The sequence below is a fragment of the Siphateles boraxobius genome, unplaced genomic scaffold (assembly GCF_051911475.1).
Source record: "Siphateles boraxobius isolate OS27281-9 unplaced genomic scaffold, OSU_SipBor_1 77, whole genome shotgun sequence".
NCBI classification, from domain to species: domain Eukaryota; kingdom Metazoa; phylum Chordata; class Actinopteri; order Cypriniformes; family Leuciscidae; genus Siphateles; species Siphateles boraxobius.
The window spans coordinates 15,120,044-15,137,293 of record NW_027509205.1 but is presented as its reverse complement, the minus strand read 5'-3'; the positions used below and the strand labels follow the sequence as shown (position 1 = coordinate 15,137,293).

General features: G+C 37.3%; 1 protein-coding gene and 1 long non-coding RNA gene across 2 annotated transcripts; one reads left to right on the top strand and one right to left on the bottom strand.

Annotated features, from left to right (window-relative positions):
* The first annotated feature begins 750 nt into the window (after positions 1–750).
* Positions 751–5,792, top strand: LOC143725622 (uncharacterized). The gene is made up of 4 exons (XR_013198274.1): positions 751–942; positions 3,291–3,344; positions 3,735–3,797; positions 4,796–5,792. It is a non-coding gene; the product is annotated as an uncharacterized LOC143725622 (long non-coding RNA).
* Positions 5,793–6,149: 357 nt separating this feature from the next.
* Positions 6,150–13,004, bottom strand: dazap2 (DAZ associated protein 2). Its single transcript, XM_077218149.1, has 4 exons — positions 12,787–13,004; positions 11,480–11,598; positions 9,603–9,854; positions 6,150–8,952 (listed from the first exon to the last, which is right to left on the bottom strand). The coding sequence occupies exons 1-4, from the start codon at positions 12,797–12,799 to the stop codon at positions 8,824–8,826; spliced, it is 513 nt and encodes a 170-aa protein (XP_077074264.1). The 5' UTR covers positions 12,800–13,004; the 3' UTR covers positions 6,150–8,823.
* Between the last annotated feature and the right edge of the window lie 4,246 nt (positions 13,005–17,250).

Sequence of the window (17,250 nt, the reverse complement as noted above, 5' to 3'; positions counted from 1 at the left end):
TCACCACTCGCCTATTGTTTTTTTTTTTTTTTAAAAAGTATTACACACTCAAGCAATTAAACTAATGATCCAAATCCCCGTTCTTTATTTTTCAGAGGTTAGTATAGCATGCTGGTGTGGTTGCTGGTTAATATTAGTCATTTCGTGGAATGCGACCATTGTTTGATTCTTCACGGGAGCGGGCAGGAGGAAACGCTTGTGAACGCGCACAAGTTCATCTCGTTTCCGCGAATCGGCTCTTTTGAACTATTTATTTCAAAGAACCTGATTATAAACGAGTCAACGGTTCTTTTATTTCGTGACGCAATTACGTCACCTGGTCTCATGTTATATGCACTCAAACATACTCAAACGTCCCAATTAAAGTATAGACTATATGTTTATTGATTTTTTTATATTACGTTTTATTAGTGAGGTTTTTAAATCCACTTTCACGAGTCTCAGCTATGATAGGCTATTAGAAAACTGCCTATTTAATTTTAGAAACTGAACATATTTTTAATGTATACATTCGGCATAAACAGGACAGGAGCCTACTAAAATAGTACTAAAAAGTCACAAAAATGTTTCTGCATGTTTTAATAAATAATAAAACTAAACAAATGTTCAAAATCGCAATCAGTCTCGACGTTATGGACATGTTTTTCTTTTACTGTTTTCTTTTACTGTTTTACTCATACTGTCTATGTTTCGAATTCGGTTAAATGAGTCAGTCATGGTTATTGACTCGAGCAAGCTCAGAAAAGATTCGACTCAAAAGAATGATTCATGCAAAATTGGTCATCGCTAAGTGAGCGTGTGGTGGCTTTACGCTGTTCTACTTTGAAAAGAACGCTGTCTAATGTTCATGATTTATCAGTCTGGAGTTTAACTTTTACACCGTGATCGCCAATCTTTAGCTGAAAAGTAGTTCATCCGCGACTTTGACACTCAAGCACTCAGGTAAGTTTTATTTTGTTCCTGTTGGACTGAAAGTAGATCTGACGGTCTCAAATGGCTGAACAGCTGTTGAATTATTATGTTGAGTTTTGCAGCTTTTTAAAGTGATCGTTCACAGTGTGAGAAGGGTTTTCCGACTACCATCGATAAAATAACATAATTAGGTTTACGTTGCCTCTACAAACACACTGTTTCTTTGAGTATATTTGGCGACCCCACTAACGTTACCTCTAGCTTTGTGTTTACTGTGCGCCTACATCACGACGAGATCCTTTAAAAAATAAGCGTCGTGTGTCTCGGAACCCTACGTGATTTTTAACAAGGAAAGTTAAATTTAAAGTAAATTTAGGAAGTGAGACATGTGACCGGTGCTACAGCATTTATTTATAAGGGCGATTCCATAAAACGGGTGATATTGTGTACTTCATATATGTATATGTGTGTGTAAATATGAGATAAATAATTAAGAGCTAATTCAAACTTTTAATGTTTGTTTATATTAGGCCTAGACATTTTCCTAACCAAATCTAAAAATGATTTTTTTGACTTTCCTCTTTGTCTCCAGCCTTGTTTCCAACTTACACACACACACACACACACACACGGTTTTCAAGTTTTATAGGGACCTTCCATAGATATGATTTTTATACTGGACAAACTGTATATTCTATCTCCGTACACTAACCCGACTCCTAAACCTACCCATCACAGAAAAGATCATTATTATATTAAAAAACAAACAAACAAAAAACATCACTTGTGATTTATAAGCTGTTTTCCTCATGGGGACTAAAAAATGTCCCCACAAGGATTTCGGATATTGCCATCTTTATGGGGACATTTTGCACCCATAATGTAGGGTTTACCAGGCCACACACACGTTTTATGGTGACATTACAAAGACATAATGATCTTTATACTGTACAAACTGTATATCGTATTCCCTAAACATCACAGAAAACTTCTTGCATTTATATATATATATATATATATATATATATATATAAAACATCTCTTGGTATGATTTATAAGCTGTGACCAAAAAATGTCCTGACAAGGATTTCATATATTGCCTTCTTTGTGGAGACACACACACACACACACACACACACACACACACACACACACACACACACACACACACACACACACACACACACACACACACACACACACACGTTTACTTAGCTATCTAAATGGGGACATTCGATAGACATAATGGCTGATATACTTTACAAACTGTATACTCTATCCCATTACACTAACCCTACCCATCACACAAAACTTCCTGCATTTTTAAAAAACCTTTAATCACTTTATTTTTATACCAGATTTACAAATAAAGACATCCCTAAAGGGAGGTTTTTGTCACTTCTGAGTACAAATTCAAAATCCTTTTAGTCACTTTATCTCACTTTTTTTTTAGGGGGATTACACACTGAAGAAGGCCTGCAAGCTGAAATGTCTGTTGTATTATTTCCCTGTGAAATAAAGTGACTAAAAGGATTTCAAATTTTTAGTGTATCATAGCTGTATTCTTGAAGTAATTAAATAGATTAACACACCAAAACAGGATACAAGGTATGAGACGAGAAAGCACGGTGTAAACGACTCTGTGGACCAAAAAATTTCCCCCAAGGATTTCAGGTATTGCCATCATTGTGGCGACATTTTGTCCCCATAACGTAATGCATTGTATCTCTGTATATTTTAGTTGACAGTGTATTCTTGAAGTTGGATTTTTTCATCATTGTTTTGAAAGTAATCAACTATTCAATAAATAAAACACCTTGTCATAATGACATTGTCATCCTTCCTTTCAACAAGTGAACTTCCAAGGTCGATCTATCCTCTTTATCAATTAATTTAAACATTTTGTGTAGTGAAACGGCATTGGCATTTGCGAAGTCAAAATGTGTTTTTGAACAACCTTTGTAATGTCAGTTTCATCTTTCATTAAAAAAAAGACAAATTGTGGCTCAACATAAACAATGTATCTGAAAAATCACTATTAAACTAGAAAAGGCATTTGTTTGGTAGAACGTCCCTTAACCTGTGATGTAGGAGTCTTTGAAAAGTACTTTGACCCAAAAAGTCCAAAAGTAGAAAGATCGAGTCCCCAAACTCTTATGGGCGTCCCTCACTTCAGTCAGTGTCAATAGGCCTTTAATGTACTTACTGTACAGGTTGTTGAGTGATGCGTCTGTCTCACAACCCAGTGATGTTTGTCCACATTTAATAGTTACTGTATAAATGAGGTTTACTCAATAAGTCATATGACTGTTTCACAGTCACAGGTGGTACTAAAAATGTCATTGTTGACGCAAGTCTGTTTATTTTGCTCCACATAGGTGTCCGTTCCAATACAAGTATGACTTTCACCATGACTAGCATTGTACCTAGTGGTAAGTTGTGCACCTTGTCTTCTAATATAGAGAGCAATCTATTTGGGTGTGTCACTCATATCAAACAATGTATCAGAACAGTATAATAGCCTAGTGCAACATAATCTGTCTTAGCACATTAAACACAATTTATTTAACATAGGCCTATACGTAATACATGTACACTTTTCAATCCTGGCCTGATTTGGTGTAGTAATGAAGCATTAAATAAAATCTACGCACAGTTAATGCCTAACATCGTGCCATGATTTTTTTTTCTCCTGATCTGATTACTCCTCAAGAATGCTGATCACATTCTCTATCTGAAACAGTTGTAATTCCACATTTTAGTGCATGTAATCTTGACATACAGGTTTTGTGTCTTCTTCAGTGTTTTTGTTTTTTTCACAGTGACACATGCTGCAGCAAATACTACAGCTGCTACACCACAAACAGACTCGACTGTAATAGGAGGTAAATGTCTGCCAGTCTATCAGTCTAGTTTATACTATATGACACAACGTCAGTGCAGATCATGATATTAGACTAAAGCCACTGAATTATATTGTGTTGGACACTCCTAGAAAGCTTTTTTTGGAGAGGGTTAAGATTTATAAAGTATTGTTCAATGAGGCTACATCTTATAGGAATGCTTTTTGACTCTATTATTATTGTAATATATTTTTTAAATGTAATTTATTCCTGTGATTACTCCAGTCTTCAGTGTCACATTATCCTTCAGAAATCATCCTAATATGCTGCTTTAGAAACATTTCTTATTATTATGCTATTATGCTGCTTAATATGATTGTGGAAACCGTGACACTGTTTCTTCTTCTTCGCTGAACAAAGTAAAAAAAAAAAAACAGCTTTCATTTGAAATAATATAAAATATTTACAAAAATTAAAATGTATATAAAATATAAGTTTTGTAGCATTATAAATTACTTTACTTTCACTTTTGATCAATTGAGTCAATTGAAACCGAGTCCTTGTGAAATAAAAGAAAAAACAAAAAACGTACTGACCCCAAACTCTGCGTATTTATATTCAATAATATAAAATATGAAAATTTTTTTATTGAATCTGACTCATTTTGCACTTAGAAATCCATATATCTATTTATATTCACTGTATAATCATTGACTTCGGATTGTTTGAATCATGGTTTATTTTATCATATGAATTATGCTTATTATATCATACAAATAGTTTGTTTATTTTGTCATATGAAACAGATGAAGTTTGATTTCCAAATTAGGGAAAAACGCTGTGTGCTTATGTGCTTTTAATTATCTTTATGCCTTGCTTAGATAATAATAATAATAAAAAAACACTTTCAAAATATCTTTTTGATTATTTTTCACTTTTTTCTTTTCTTTTCACTTTATTATTTCTGTATAGAAATATATCTTAATTTGTTCTATTGTACACTGACAGCTTTTAAAAAGTTTTTTTTTCTTTTCTTCTAGTGGTAATTGCCCTGATCCTGGTGACCCTCGCTCTCTGTGGATTCCTGTTGTACCGATACCTGTGCCACAGTAAGGGTGTTTACAGAACCGCAGGTGAGCCGGCACCAGGAGTAGACCCAGAACAGGTCTACAACGACACCGTCACTGACAACAAGAAGGAATACTTCATCTGAACTGCTTCGTATCAGAGGGATTCAACCAATGATCTGGCAACAAATGCATGGATTGCTCCAGACATATAAATAGTCAATGTAGAGGTTTATATGCAAGGACATAAGCCACTAGTCTGTGCTGTGAGGAAGAATGTTTAGTTGAATGGATACTGTTTGAGTTTGAGTTCAGTTTGAGCCAGAAGTAAAAGTTGTTTATTCATGTCAATAAGCTCACCATCGATTTTGGTATGGTAAAGTTACTCTGTTACTGGGACAATCATTTTTTTTGCTGTAAAATTGTTATGCCTGTATATAGTTTACAGTCCAATCCAAACTATATTCGCTACTTCGGCAGAAATTACACGAAAGTTAATATGCTAGAGTTATAATTGGAATTATTATCAGGTATTATTAGAACTCTGCTAAGATAAGTGGTAAATGCTAAACATTAGAGGTGCAGCACAAACTTGATTTTGAGTCACAAGTCACTTTAGTGTTAATTTGTGGCTTTTCAAAGTTCCTTTTTCCCTTTGACCATTTAGCCTGGCTTTTTTATTATTTATTAATGGCGGCATTTTTAGATGGAATAGTTGGAGAGCCCACTGTTGCAGTGCCTTGTAAAACATTTAAATATATTTTACAGTTTTTTGAAATTTATGTTTTATAATTCAAGTTGTGTTTTTGTTACAAAGCCATGCTGTTATGGTGCCAAATATAATGATCTCTTTCGTTATTTGTAAAACAGACAGATGCTGATCATAATGTCAAACACATATGATGCTGTATATTTTTTTTGTGCAGGGTTACAGTTGTATCTTAAGAAAATGAATGTAATTTATATTGGATTCTGAGTCATCTTTTTTTATTGCACTATCAATACGTTACTTGGTTATTGATGATAACACCATGTCAAATACAAGTGGCTAGTTAGTTCAAATTTGCTAGTACAACTAAAATTAAGATTCATTAGTCTACAAGAAATCAGTTTCCATGCAACCATTTTCTAAAATATTTAAGCTTCTGGATTGTAATTTACAACAATAATCAATTTCCAAGATCTATATCCGGTCTTGCTTTGGATTAAATGTGAATTTCAAGAGATTGAACATTTGTTATAATCTGGAGATAAAGCTCCACATGAACCAGTCAGCAGGCAAACATTTCAACACCAAACGTTGAAAGACATATTACAACACAGATGGTCAAAATTCAAAATAGCTTTTATTCTAAATTTTGTTTTATACTTAAGGTTTAGTATAAAAAAAGTTAAGTGCACCACATATTTCACTGGAGATCATTTTGTCATGTAGCAAACTAGGAAGGACCTCAGTTCCTTGATGCTGCAGTATGCATCCATTATAACCCATCACAATTGTTTTATATTATATATATATAGAAAAAAAAATGAAAAGGGTTCCCTGAACTGTAGTGCCCACAAAGACGTATACCATCCGTGACTGTCATGGTATTGAGGCTCAAGATAAGCAGTGTATCCGCTACATTGCATACACAAACACACGGTGGCACATGCCAAGATAAAATGCTGCGCTAAGATTGAAACAGATGAAGAGTTCTGAAGACTTTGCCCTCGTGTTTGTTGCCTTATGTTATTTTCATAGCAAAGTAAAAATAAATGAAAATGGGATTTGGATAAGTAATAAAAAGTCAGGTTAGGAATAACCAGGTCAGAAGTTTCAAACTAAAATAACAACCTACGTGAGAAATCACAAAAAAATTATATAAATGGTGCTAAGGCAATGCCAACATACTCGGCATGTTTTTTTAAAAGTCATCAGAATTTTTTTTCTATATTTGCAGATAGAAAATCTACTTGAATGTTTTTTTTTTATTATTCAGATGGGCAAAACCTTTAGAACTATAGTGTCGGATACCCAGTGATGCACCTGATACATGTAAAGCCTAAAAAGTAGCCCCATTTGCCAAGATATTGAAATTCCCTATTTTTTTTCTCTTTCGTTTTTTAATCAATCAGAAAATATATATGGTATAATGACAAAAAATAATGGGATACCAGTGAATGTATGGAGAATGAACTCAAGTGAGCATTTGTAAGCATTTCACCTCAGTATTATCTAGCAAAAAAAGCAGCATTTTATATTACAGTCACATATAATACAGGTAACTGCTAAAGAACTTACAAGCTGTAGTGTCAAGCAGAAAACAGCTGCTTTTGAAGGGCATTCTAGCACTGCTGGGAATAGAAATGAAGATTTAGCAATTAAACTCTAAGAGCAAAAAGTGGTGGAGACAACTGCTGGTGTAACTCAGTGAGGTCTTCCTTTTATGACGGGTATTTTGAAAAACATTTTAAGTCACGTTACAGATGTGAGGAAAACTGTAATCCCTTGTGAAACATTAACAAATCAACACCACAATTTCTATGGCGAACATAAGCCGTTGTGTATGCTACTACGCATTACCGTGCTGCTTTGAAAAATCCTCAATGCAGAAACAAGTATAACTGATGCCGTTTTCGTATTTAAAAGCATATGTACAAAAGATATTGATATTCTACATTTCAGAATTGGTTGACAGTGCACATAAATTAATCTTGTAGTACTTCTAAAAGTTTGTTACAATGATAACTTTTTATTAAGAACAAAATGACTGAAAAGTGCATGCAGAAAACATCAAGATGCAACTAGGAAACATTTATATATTTTTCAACACAACCCCCTTACAAAATGCAGTCACAGCAGTGGTGTGCTCTACCTGGTGCGTGACACCTGCAAAGCAATCACCATCATCTAAATATGATATGTTTACTTATTTCAGTATGAATCTGAGTGCAGATGTACTTTGACAGAAGACTTACAAAAAGCAAAAAGCTTTTAGTGCATTCTAGTCCAGATCTTTGGTACAAGCAGCTCCCCACAAACAAACAAAATGCCTGATGTGCCAAACTATGTAAAATACTGAAAATAAATCGTCTCTTGATTAAGCCCTGACCATTGTAAACAACTTTACCTTTGTGGAAAATGCCTAAGAGGTTTGTGAAGAAGCACATAGAGCTGGAACACACAAAACACACTCTAAACGGCTATATGTACAGCTCTGGGTATCCGACATAGGAGGGAAAATATTGAGAAAAAAAAGTCCAACTTTTGTTTGTCTTGTTCGCTCTCTCTTTTACTGCATTTAGGTTCATTCTTATGTAAATTCCTTTGCTTTTAAATAATGGTGCAGTTTTGGCACCTGATAATATTTATATACGCTTGCCCAAAGGTACAATACGCCACTGCTGTTTGAATTTGTAAACACGTATTTATCTGTAATTTAGAGCGTCTACGTCCACATTTGACAAGACCTTATTAATGATAGGAATGAAAGGCTTAGTTAAGCGTACTATTTAAAGAGAACGTTTCAAGTGCATAGCTACTTTACGCAGATGATCAAACTGGCTTGGTAGTTCTCTTGGCATGATCTCCGGCTCAAGAAAACAACCAAAAACTAGAAAATGTACAATAAAATGAAGCCAAATAAAGTTGTAAGAGGTACGCCAGTGGCAATAAAGGTAAAAATGACCTGGTTTTCACCTTAAAAGTTGTCTTAGCCAACCAATAATTATGATAGATGACATATATGATCACTAGAAGTTCAATCCTACAAATATCATGCACTTTTGAAAGTGGTTTTAATCGTGAATACGCAAAAACTGCGTTTTTACACAATTATATCAACAGCGGAGTATTGTACCTCGAGTAAGGGGCTCTAAAATATTACATTCCATTAGATTAAATCAGTATTGTGGCTTAGCCAAGCAGCCCCAAGGGAGGCAGGCGTGGGAGAACAGGTAAAGGGAACCAGGGAGAGGGAAAGGAGGGCTTCGGTCCAGGCCCAGGGTGAAGCTCATTGTTACCAGATGGTGTAACCGCCGCTGGAGCCGCCCATGAAAAAGTTGCCCTTGCGTTGTGTCATCACAACATTTGCACCTTGCATGGCCGCCATCTGAGCAGCGTTAGGGAGGTGACCAGGAGGTGGAGGCTTAAATGTAGAGACAAATATGTTAATTAAATACATAAATACATTTTCAGCCACAAGAACATTTAGTAAGCTGTAACTTGTAGGATCTCAGAAAAGACTGAACCTACAGGGAATTTCAAATCTACTTCCTTGAACTAAATGGTTCTCTCAAGTACTGGGACAAAAGAGTACATGGCTTCAGAAGTGCAAAAAAGTTGGGAGGGAAAAAAACTGAAAGAAACTGGCGTTCTGTCAGTTCCGCCCAACCTCCCAAATCAAAACACCATTGTGTAGCGGTAAGAAAGCTGTTGCCATAGTGTTCCATTTTTAACCATAATGCTGTTTAAAGAGTGGACATATAGTATGTTAGTTTTCAGTGATAAACCCACTCTTGCAAATCTACTGTTCTGTTAATAACCCTATGTCGATCCGACTGTCCGTGGGCGGGGAAACAAAAACTCAGAAGTATAATCTGCAGTTTACACGAAAGCCCCAGATCTGTAGAAACTTTTGCTGGATTAAACATTTGCTGACAAATAAACGTGAATTTCTCGGTCCACGTAACATGGAGAACGAGTTAACATTGTTCATTTACATATAAATATATTAATTATCAATTCGATATTACTTCCTGGCTAAGAAAATACAACCGGTTTACTGTGAATACTCACAGGAATGGAAGCACCGGTGCCAGGCCCGAAGCGAGCTCCAGCATCAAATCCACCCTCCATCATGACGGTAGAGCCAGGAGGGTACATGGGTCCCATTTGATAATAAGCCATTGGGACACCGGAGGCCATGGCTCCCATTGGCACAGTCTGAGCATGCATGGGCATGTACATCTGAGTACCAGGGTATGCTGAGGTCATTTGGGCCATCTGTCCAGGGGCTGGGGGAGGAGCCATATACCTGGGCTGATAAACCTGCGAAATGCAAAAACCCTCAAATGTTATTTGACTGATTTTTGTATGGGATGACACAGAATTTATAAAAAAAGAATTTTAAAATGTGCCACACTTGAAGCCATTTTAAAATGCAGATGAACACTAATCTGTTACCTCATAGCTAGTCCATAAATAAAAAGTTGTGATTAATAAAATGACTATAATGACTATTTAATTGAACACTGGTATCTTTTATTATTTCACTTTTGATGCAGTTTTGTTTAAAAAAATGCTTTTTATTAAGGTCAAACTCAATTCATGGAAATTAATGGCCTCTTTTGGCTTATTGCTTCATTTTTCTCAACATCAAGTTATTTTTTATAAATCTAGCATACTGGCTAGAATATCTCTTTCCTTTGGGACTATATTAGCGATCACACCAATGCACAATGTCCTTCTCTTCATTATAAGCACACGCTGCAGTTCGTTTATCTGCCACTTTAAATGCCTGAGGTCTTTAAAGCAAGATGGATTCTGATTGGTTCTTGTCAATGTTTTTATCATCCATCTCTGTGCCCTTACCGCTTTAGTTGTGGTGTGGACTCAATTATTCTTTTACATTTAGAACGATTTTTAAAACTATATCTTTATCATTATAGTTATCATCCTTGGTGTGAACGGGCCTTAATTCATCGCTTAAATTGCACTGTCTGTCCGAGTGGTGGCACTTGCATCACAACAGACTGATGATTGATCAAAAGCAATTTCCAGAAATTATGCATTTTCTTAGAAAAGGAAGGAATCTGTAGCGTGCAGTCTTGAGTAAGGGAACGTGGATTCTTGACTGTTAAAGGCAGGGTAGGCGATTTGTTCCACAATTATTTTTGTTATGCTGGTTGAAAGTCTCTTCACATCCTGATAGAAAGTTAAATGGTCTAAATGCATTTATATATATATATACCGTCTGGAAGTCGTAGGACCTTAAAATGTTCGTCCAATCATTCCATTCAGTCCGAATGCAATGGTACGATGTCCTACCGGCCTGACAACGCATGTATTTCCATACCTCCGTCATCAGCGTGTTTCATGCTATGCAGAGTTGTAGACAGACAGTCACAGAGCGCCAAAACAAACAGAAGCCACCTTTAACAGTTCCTCCTAAACCAAAACAACCAACTTATGTGTTCACGCCATAACTACTGTAACTTGGAAGAGATTGAAACCTGTGACGTTATACTCTGAAAGGTTTGTGACTTGAAATTATGTGTTTCAGTGGCAACCCTATCAACACCGAAATTAATCTGAAGCATTTAGGTGGTACGGGTGAGTGCTCTTAAGTTGTTCAAGTTTATTATTATTGTAATGTTATGTGCTTTCAGACATGAGGTTGTGCCATCTATCGTCTCGTGATGTTTTGCAAACTCTGCTGTGTGCGTTCATGTGTTTTGGATGGTGGGATCTCATGCTTTCAAAGCTAATTTGCAATTGCTAGCTGTTCCGAAAATTGCCTACGCTACCTTTAAACTCATTTAAAAACATGTTGCTATCTAATATAATACTTGATTAGTGTACTTTGTTCTAAAAGGCATTTCCTACTCCTTTTGTACTATTATGAGATATTGCACATTCACATGACCAGACAGAGAGTAACTAGTACTGGTAACCTCAGAGTATGGGGGAGGGGCATCTGGATATGGAGACACCTGAGCAGGGACTTGCATAGCAGGCGGGTAAACGGATGCTGTGCTCTGCTGAGGGTAAACAGCTTGTTGTGGATATGAACCTGCATGGACACAAAGAAGAAAAACAGTCAAATCAATATCACAGCAGAATCCTATGTTAATTTACTGCAAAAAGAGTAATATTAGGGTTATGAATTAAAGATATTGACCAAAAGAAACCATTCAGCGGTTTTCTTTAAAATCACTCTTGCTTGTTCATGGAATATTGCAATATCTATTATAAATTATTTATTAATGCACATCATCATTTTTTTTATTCATGTGCCCTCATAATCTTTAATCAAAATAACATCTCTGGAACAACACCTCTTCTCTGATGATGCGTTTACTGGCGTGAGGGCAGGACAACCTGTCACTCACACGAGATCGACCAATAGCAAAGCACAACGTTCATACGATCCAATCAATTCCTGATGGACAAAATCAAGTCCCTTCCATCATTTATTCTTCTTTGAGAAGCAGTTTCACTTGGATATGTCACAATAGGGAAGAAAAAACTATTGCAACGTCTGTTTCATGACGATTTTAAACTAGAGTAGATGATCATGAAATGTGGATTAGATTGATTTAAATACATTGTCATTTTTTTTTAAATAAAATAAATTCGATGTTTTGTATTGTACACAAAATAGCACACTAGACCATAATACAATATACATATCTAAAAATAAAAACGAGAACAGAAAAATAAGAGGCAGATTGGCCAGTCTTAACTGACTGCTGAATTACAATATATAATAAGACAATATACATATCTAAAAATTAAAGCGAGAATAGAAAATAAGAGGCTAATAGGCCCGTTTTAACTGACAGCTATTACAATAAAAAAATAAGACAAACTGTTCTTAATACCACAGTATATTGATGAAGCACATGTAAATTGTATTAATTAATGATTAAACGGATGCTGTGAGCGTCTCGTTCTCTTAATGAGGTCACCTTTCCAATCACGTCATCGCGCTGTAGCAGCGAAGCTAGTTAACGTTACCCTTTAGCCATTTCCATTTCAAAACATTAGCAAGTCCGCTGAAATCTGACATTCCCATGTAAAATATTACAGTTTCCGTCATGAGGTAGTCGATGATAGATGTTTTTGGCGCATTATCCATAAGAGTTCAGAATGTAAAGCCGTTTGTTATGTAAGTCGGTTATGAAGGCTAACTCCATTGGTAGTTGCTAGGAAGCGGCTAAGCAAAATAGCAGAAGAGCGGAGTTGATCGCGTATTTACCTTTGTTATTCATTGTTCTTCACTGTAGATAAAATATTCTAGGGGACTAGAATTTCGACCGACCGAATTCTGCGTTTATTTGACAATAAATATAAGGGTTACTCAAAGTTCCTCGTCTTTCTTGCTCGTTACTTCCTTGTTTTCGTCGGGCTTTCCTTTGAGTATATTTGTGTTGGGAGGGGCTACGTCATGCTAGCGTCAGTTTCTGAACGCCACTCCCTGTTAAAGAGAAATACATGACTCACATTATGTCGAAAATGAAAGTGTCTGTAAGCCCCACTTTATACTATAAAATATATGTAATACTAAGATGTTGGGTAAACAAGTAGGCTAAACATAATAAAACTACACTAGCATATTCAGTCAAGAGTCAATGATATTATGAAGATAGATTTGAACTGAAAGGTTGGACTGTGATTTCAGGTTAAGGTTATTATTCAGTGTTCCACGGCCTGGTGGAGGGTGCTCCGGGAGTATGACCGAAGCAGGAGCTTGGTTCGCATTGCCGGTAGTAAGTCAGACTTCTTCCCGGTGCATGTTGGACTCCGGCAGGGCTGCCCTTTGTCGCCGGTTCTGTTCATAGTTTTTATGGACAGAATTTCTAGGCGCAGCCAGGGGCCGGAGGGTGTCAGGTTTGGGGACCACACGATTTTGTCTCTGCTTTTTGCGGATGATGTTGTCGTGTTGGCCCCTTCACACCAGGACCTTCAGCATGCACTGGGACGGTTTGCAGCCGAGTGTGAAGCGGCTGGGATGAAAATCAGCACCTCCAAATCCGAGGCCATGGTCCTCAGTCGGAAAAGGGTGGCTTGCTCACTTCAGGTTGGTGGAGAGATCCTTCCTCAAGTGGAGGAGTTTAAGTATCTTGGGGTTTTGTTCACGAGTGAGGGAAGGATGGAACGGGAGATTGACAGACGGATCGGTGCAGCTTCTGCAGTAATGCGGTCGATGTACCGGTCTGTTGTGGTGAAGAAGGAGCTGAGCCGTAAGGCAAAGCTCTCGGTTTACCGGTCAATCTACGTTCCTACTCTCACCTATGGTCATGAGCTTTGGGTCATGACCGAAAGGACAAGATCCCGGATACAGGCGGCCGAAATGAGCTTTCTCCGCAGGGTGGCTGGCCGATCCCTTAGAGATAGGGTGAGAAGCTCGGTCACTCGGGAGGAGCTCAGAGTAGAGCCGCTGCTCCTCCACATCGAGAGGGGTCAGCTGAGGTGGCTCGGGCATCTGTTCCGGATGCCTCCTGGACGCCTTCCCGGGGAGGTGTTCCGGGCACGTCCCACTGGGAGGAGACCCCGGGGAAGACCTAGGACACGTTGGAGAGACTATGTCTCCCGGCTGGCCTGGGAACGCCTCGGTGTCCCCCCGGAAGAGCTGGAGGAAGTGTCCAGGGAGAGGGAAGTCTGGGCTTCTCTGCTCAGACTGCTGCCCCCGCGACCCGGCCCCGGATAAGCGGAGGAAGATGGATGGATGGATGGTTATTATTCATAAATGTTAAGCAAGGGCAAGTTTTATTTGGAATTTTTTCATTAGGCCTACAGTTTTTGTTTTCCATTTACACTTTTCTGAAAAGCCAATAATACATTCTTTAAAATAAAGATTATTTATTGGCATTTATGGTTCCATGAAGTTGCTTTGACATCCATGGAACTTTTCCATTGCACAAAAGCTTCTTTAAAGTGGAAAAGGGTTCTTTAGATTACCAAAAAACTGTGAAAGCAGCCAAATCGAAATACTTTTCAGACATCATTGTCATAGACCTATGCATTCTGTTATAAATCCCTCTGCTGATTTTAACTTTGACGAGCCAGTTATAGTTTGAGAACATTTTCTCAGCTACTTAACAAATAAAATAAGTGATATCAGACAGCTTATTGTCCCGTCAGATTGTGATCCCTCTATCCCTCCTATCTGTACTTAATTTTTTAATGAATTTGATCCAATTTCTAAACTCTCTTCAAGAACGTAAGTAATTAAAACCTCAACTGATATTATTCCAATGCGCTTACTGATTTAGCTTTTTGATGCCATTGGGCCATGTATTTTATCTATAATAAACAAGAGTCCCTCTGAAGGGACCGTTCCAAAATATTTTAAGCATGCAACCCATGTTAAAAAAGCAAAATCTTGATGTGACAGTTGCATCTCATTTTAGGCATATTTCTTTTAACTCTGAAGTTTTAGAGAAAGTAGTTTCTGGTCAAATTCAATTTTTTTTTTACAATAGTCTGTTTGAAACCTTCCAGGTTAACCTGGATAACCACATTAGCTGTTGATTCTGAACTCTTTGCTTTCGCTTTTAGATTCAAAGGTCCAGCATTTGACACTGTAGACCACAGTATTCTTATTTTCTGCCTTGAATATTGTGCGTGTATTTACGGTTGTGCCTTAAATTGGTTCAAATGCTATTTGAATACTAGAACTTTCTCAGTCTGTGTGGATGGGTATTCATCCTCCAAATCAGTTTTGACCTGTGGGGTTTCCCCGATCTATCTTTGTCCCCACTTTGTTTTATGCTCCCTCTGGGTTTGATTTTTAATAAACACCTTTCGTTTCATTGTTATACTGATGACTCTCAAATCTATTTGCCTTTTAAGTAAAATGACAACCATGGTTTGAGCACTTTAATCTCTTGTGTGTCAGAAAGTAAACCATGGATGTCCCTACATTTCTTACAGTAAATCTCTGCGAGAGTATAGACTGTGGCAATTGTGTTCGAACCTCTAGCTTCTGGCATGTAGGTGTTGTTTTTGATTCTGCTTTGAAATTTTATAAGCAAGTAAATGCAGTAGTTAAATCCATTATCTTTCAGTTAAGACTTCTTGCCAAGGTTAAAAGTTTTTTTTTAAAACTTTTGCTGAGTTCAAGAGCGTAATATATGCCTTTAACTCATCTCGACTACTGCAACTCAATTTATATAGGCCAGGGGTGTCCAAACCTGCTCCTGGGCTGCGTTCCACTCCACTTTTAGACATGCACTTGTGAACTTCCCTAAGCACTTCCCCTCGGGGGAATCCCTGCCGCCATTTTGAAATGCGTTCCACTTTGTGAAGTGGACGAGGGAAGTTTATATGGACAGACCCTCGCTCCCTCGATCTCCCTCCTTCATACACTTCAGGCAGCTCCATATACCACAATGCAACACGATTGTGACGTCAACGCATATTGCGTTTAATTTACCCCACCACAAACAACTCTATGATATATTAACTATTTAAAAAAAAAATTAAACAACTCAAATACACTTATATACATATAGAATGTTGCATTAAACAATTTTGTAAGAAAAAAAATCAATCAACCCCATAGTGGATTCTAAGTGATCAAGGGCTTAGCACGTTCCAAAGGTCCCGCCAGTAGTGGGCACTCATGCAACGAAAGCAATGACGTACATCCGAGTGAACGAGACAGAGGGAAGTTAGCGAGTGAAGGGCATGACAATTTTGGACTGGAACGCAGCCCCGGAGTGCCACTGTCCTGCAGAGTTTAGCTCACCTTGCCTCAACACACTTGCCTGGAAGTTGTAGTAAGACCTTGATTAGCTGGTTCAGGTGTGTTTAATTGGGGTTAAAGCTGAAATCTGCGGGACAGTGGCCCTGCAGGAGCAGGATTGGAAACCCCTGCCCTGATTTGTGTGAGCCAATCCTATATGAATCGCTTACAAACAGTCCAAAAAGCAGCTGAAAGACTTCTGACGGGAACTCGCACATTATCACCTGTCTTTACACTGGCTGCCAGTCTGTTTTAAATAGAGTTTTTAAAAAAATTGTCTTGAAGGTTTTAAATGGATAGACACCTTCTTATCTTTCTGACATTTTGAGTATAAACACACCAGCTAGATATGTTTAAGGTAATTTAATCAGAAAATCTTCCGGTTCCCTATATCTATAGGCTGAAGAAAAGAGGAATGGTAATCCAAATTTAGTTTTGCACCTGTCTGATTAAATTAAATGAATTTTTAATGGGTGGGTCCACGGTATAATATACATTTATACACCCCTTGTTGGACCTGCAGAAATAAAACAGGGCAGGGCTGTTAAGGACCGTTTGATTATCAATTTCGATTGCCTTTTAACTGCAATGTATAGTTTTTTGTTTAATATCAGATGTTTAAAATGAAACTGCTCTCTAATAGTTGGGGCCTGTATTGGATGTGGACCTAATTACAGATTCGTCTGTATTCAGCAATCCCAGTTCCCCTTTGAGCTCCATGACAATATGCTGCTAATGCATGCAAATGAAAGTGTTTGCCAGCTGACTTGGCAACGGAGGAAAGACACGGAGTGTGTGTAGAGACACACATAAATAAAAAAGAATGTGCCTAAATCAATAAGAATCAGTATGCATTTAATTTTTTTGGATTAAAAAAAAGCCCATTAAAGTGCAACATTTCAATTCGAATGTAGGTTATGGTTTACATAAAGCTTTCTCACAGATTCATGTACAATTCCCTGAAATCTTCTT